This window comes from Chondrus crispus, genomic scaffold (assembly GCF_000350225.1).
Source record: "Chondrus crispus Stackhouse genomic scaffold, scaffold_58, whole genome shotgun sequence".
Classification (NCBI taxonomy): Eukaryota; Rhodophyta; class Florideophyceae; order Gigartinales; family Gigartinaceae; genus Chondrus; species Chondrus crispus.
In genome coordinates this window covers 329,655-333,153 of record NW_005178551.1, presented here as the reverse complement: position 1 = coordinate 333,153, position 3,499 = coordinate 329,655, and the positions used below count along the sequence as shown (strand labels likewise).

At 54.7% G+C, this 3,499-nt stretch overlaps 1 protein-coding gene; it reads left to right on the top strand.

The window, feature by feature from the left end:
* Positions 1-1,715: 1,715 nt before the first annotated feature.
* On the top strand, positions 1,716-2,742 carry CHC_T00006996001 (hypothetical protein). XM_005710362.1 is given in 4 exon segments: positions 1,716-1,772; positions 1,773-1,932; positions 2,057-2,394; positions 2,395-2,742. 2 exon segments carry the CDS (start codon positions 1,773-1,775, stop codon positions 2,392-2,394), a joined length of 498 nt encoding a protein of 165 aa, XP_005710419.1. The 5' UTR covers positions 1,716-1,772; the 3' UTR covers positions 2,395-2,742.
* The last annotated feature ends 757 nt before the right edge of the window (positions 2,743-3,499 follow it).

Here is a 3,499-nt window from a genome sequence, read left to right as displayed (position 1 = left end):
CAATAAATTTGTTCGGGAAGCTATTTAACGTAAATTATTTGTGGCCAACATTAATCACGCAATTATTAATGTGGTTACATATTTTCATGTGTATCCACATTAAAAAGCGTGAGTGACCCTCGAGATGATTTACAATACATTGTTCGGAAAGCTATTTAGCGTAAATTGCTATTGTGGCCGACATTAATATTGTGTATCCACATTAATATTTTGTAGTCATTTAGTTGGAGTAATTTGGATGCAGCAGGCAGCCAGGTGCGGCAAAAGCAACGGTGGCAACGGGGCCAAAAGCAACGGTGGCAACGGGGCCACCTAGCCGTTGCGATAACCGCTGATCCACGATGCGTGGGTGTGCGATCACTGGGGGCGCGGCATGCGGTTGGCTGGCGCGAGATTTTTCGTGGAGGCAGCCAATCAGCGGCGCGGGCCGCGCGCAAAGCAGGTGTGCTCGCCCAATCAGCGTGGCGATTTGTGTGGCGCGATCACGGATATACGGGGCGCAAACCTTTTGCCGCCGAGACCAAGGCACACAAGGAAGAGCCCTAAACATATGCGCCTGCTGATGTCATGTGGCCCGAACGATGATGTCAGCATCATCGTTCAGGCCACATGCGCGTAGACGCGTCCGCGGCGTGCGCGACGAGGGTTGTCGGACGAGGGTTGTCGGATGAGGGTTGTTGGATTCCGTCATGCGGGCCGGTGGCGGGGGAGAGGCCCGGGGACGCGGGAGGGGCGCGGGAGGGACGCGGGAGGGACGCGGGAGGGACGCGGGAGGGACGCGGGAAGGACGCGGGAAGGACGCGGGGGGGACGCGGGGGGGACGCGGGGAGGACGCGGGGGGGACGTGGGGTTGACGCGGGGTTGACGCCGGAGGAAGGCGAAAGGAAAGAGGACTCGTGAAAGGGGGGCCCGGAGCATTTTGCTCAGCATGCACAGTCGCTTTCTACTTGTTGGACCTTGCCCAGCCATTGATGAGGGACGCTTCCAGAGTGGCGTGGATGTGCCTCTTGTGGGGCAAAGGAAATCCATTTAGTGCGATAATAATATGTCAAAAGTGGGAGGGCGGTGTACATTACTGGGCGGGCGATCAAGGCAGGGTGTTGGTTTTCGTCTTACAGAAGTGTTGTGCACAGTACCACTGTGCCGTCGCGCGATCGGGGATTAGGAGTTGCTAATCTAGACCGCCGTCCTGTTGTTTAACTGCGTTTTTAGAATTAAGGTCCTCAAGGTTTGAAGCTAGACGAGCCCGGGGGGCAGACAGAATATACAACAGTAAACGTGCAATACGCTCGCTTCCTGTTTTTCTTCGCCCCCTTTTTTCCATCCACACTGCCGCCCTCCCGAGAGTTGGAGTCTCTCGGTACAGTGCGAGGAGGCTACTTTCCGGCTCCAGCAACAAGAAGGCCCTTCAGGCCAGGTCATACTGCACAACGCTCGAACACGTCCGTGCGCACGGCAGTGTGCAGTAATGCTCAGGAGCGTACAGTAGTGCACTGTACAGTTCAAGGTTGTCGATGTGGCCACCGCTGATGCAATTTTCTTGTGTCGAGATTCGCCAATCGGGCATCCCAACCGGCACGCCTGATTGACACGCGCAATGGAGAAATTTTTCCACCTTTCACGCTCCCCACTTAATCAACCCTATCACTTTCCTTTTCTCCAATGCGTATAAAAACCACTCCACCGCCGTGTCCAGCTCCCCCCGTACTCGTTCTCAACACATCCCGCAACATTCCCCCACGACCTCCAACACTCTCGATCACCTCCTCATCATGGCGACGCTTCCCAAAGTCTATTTCGATGTTAACATCGGTGGTACCGCCGCCGGTCGCATCGTCATGGAGCTTCGCAGCGATGTCGTCCCCAAGACCGCCGAGAACTTCAGGGCCCTCTGCACTGGGGAGAAGGGCTTCGGCTTCAAGGACAGTTCATGTAAGTGACCACCGACTCCCTCCCACCTCGCCATTCGATCCCTCGCCATCCGATCCCTCGCGATTTGATCCCACTCATGGTGTAGTGACTAACCCCCTTTTTGTATCCGATCTCCCTCCCGCAGTCCATCGCGTGATCCCAGGGTTCATGCTGCAAGGCGGGGACTTCACCAACGGGGACGGGACCGGCGGCAAGTCGATCTACGGGCACAAGTTCAACGACGAGAACTTCAAGCTCAGGCACACCGACAAGGGCATCCTGTCCATGGCGAACGCCGGCCCCAACACTAACGGCTCGCAGTTCTTCATCTGCACCGACAAGACCTCCTGGCTCGACGGCAAGCACGTCGTCTTTGGCAAGGTCATCGAGGGCATCGACGTTGTCGAGGCCGTCGAGGGCGTCGGCTCGCCCAGCGGCAGGACTTCGAAAACCGTCTCCATCGCAGACTGTGGCGTGCTCTAAGTCTACGTCTTCCATGCATTTAGCCTTGTAGACTGTCGGTTGGCGGTTCGAGCGCATTTGCTAAGCTAGAGAATAAACAGTCTTGTAGGGGTGTGGCCTGACAAGAAGGGCTTTACGAAGGCCTTTGTCTGGTCTTAGAAGTCCGTGCTTGTGGTGAGCAAGACTAGCAGTGCTTAGCGGTGTTTAGCGGTTCGTAGCGTTACCGTTCTCTGTGAGAGTCGCTGCTCCTTCACACGAGACGCCGATAGGGTTGCTCTCGGCACATGCGGAATCAGGGATTAAGGCAAAAACTTTCTCTTCCACGCATGCCGGTGGAACGCAATTCATAAATTACTCCATTATTACTTATTTCCTAGTCCCTCTAGGACACGTACCGCCAACCAATTGGCAATCAATTGGCGGTACAGGGGGGGGTCGCTCAATAGTGCCCTCTTTAGTAGTGCTTCCCTCTATATAGTGCTATGGCTCACCCTCTGGCACGGGTTATCATACGCTCACACGTGTATCATCCGGCATGGTTCAGTACTCAAAGGATGAAGTTATTTAGTTGTGTTATACAGGCTTCGTTGTGTTTGTGTTAGCAGTGTGCTTTGTCCCCAAATATATGTATTTGAGCCTCCTTTCTATAGTGCCATCCCCTCAATAGTGCCATAGCTAGAGGTATGTCACGCTATAGCACTATATCGTAGGAGGCACTGTACTCGGTAATTGAACACGGCAACATGTAGTTGCCTTGTTGCCACAGTGCACTGCTTTGGCTGAGTAAGGCTGTGTGAGCCTCTCGAGATTACGTGGCTCAGGCAGCATAACACAACTTTCACTGCAGTACTGTACTCTTTATTTTTTCTCCTCTTTTTCAATATTCCCCAATCATGTAGCGCTTCGTCCTGTCCAATGGAACGATGCCATCATGTTCACGCCATCACATCGAACCCTCCCTCTTCCCGCCGTGACCATCCTCCTCTCTATCTTCCCAAACTCGCCAGCCCGTCTTCTCCCTCCCTCCGCCCCCTTCGAATCCAATGGTACCACCATAACCACACGGCCCCCGCACCCCCAAACCGCACCCCCCCTCACCCCCGCGCCTCAAAAATGGCGAGCTACC

What these genes read in the sequence shown, in the direction of transcription:
- CHC_T00006996001 (XM_005710362.1), top strand. Translation starts at nt 1,773, where the DNA reads ATGGCGACGCTTCCCAAAGTCTATTTCGATGTTAACATCGGTGGTACC. An exon ending in CGGCTTCAAGGACAGTTCAT is followed by an intron (nt 1,933 to 2,056) that starts GTAAGTGACCAC and finishes TCCCTCCCGCAG; the next exon opens with TCCATCGCGTGATCCCAGGG.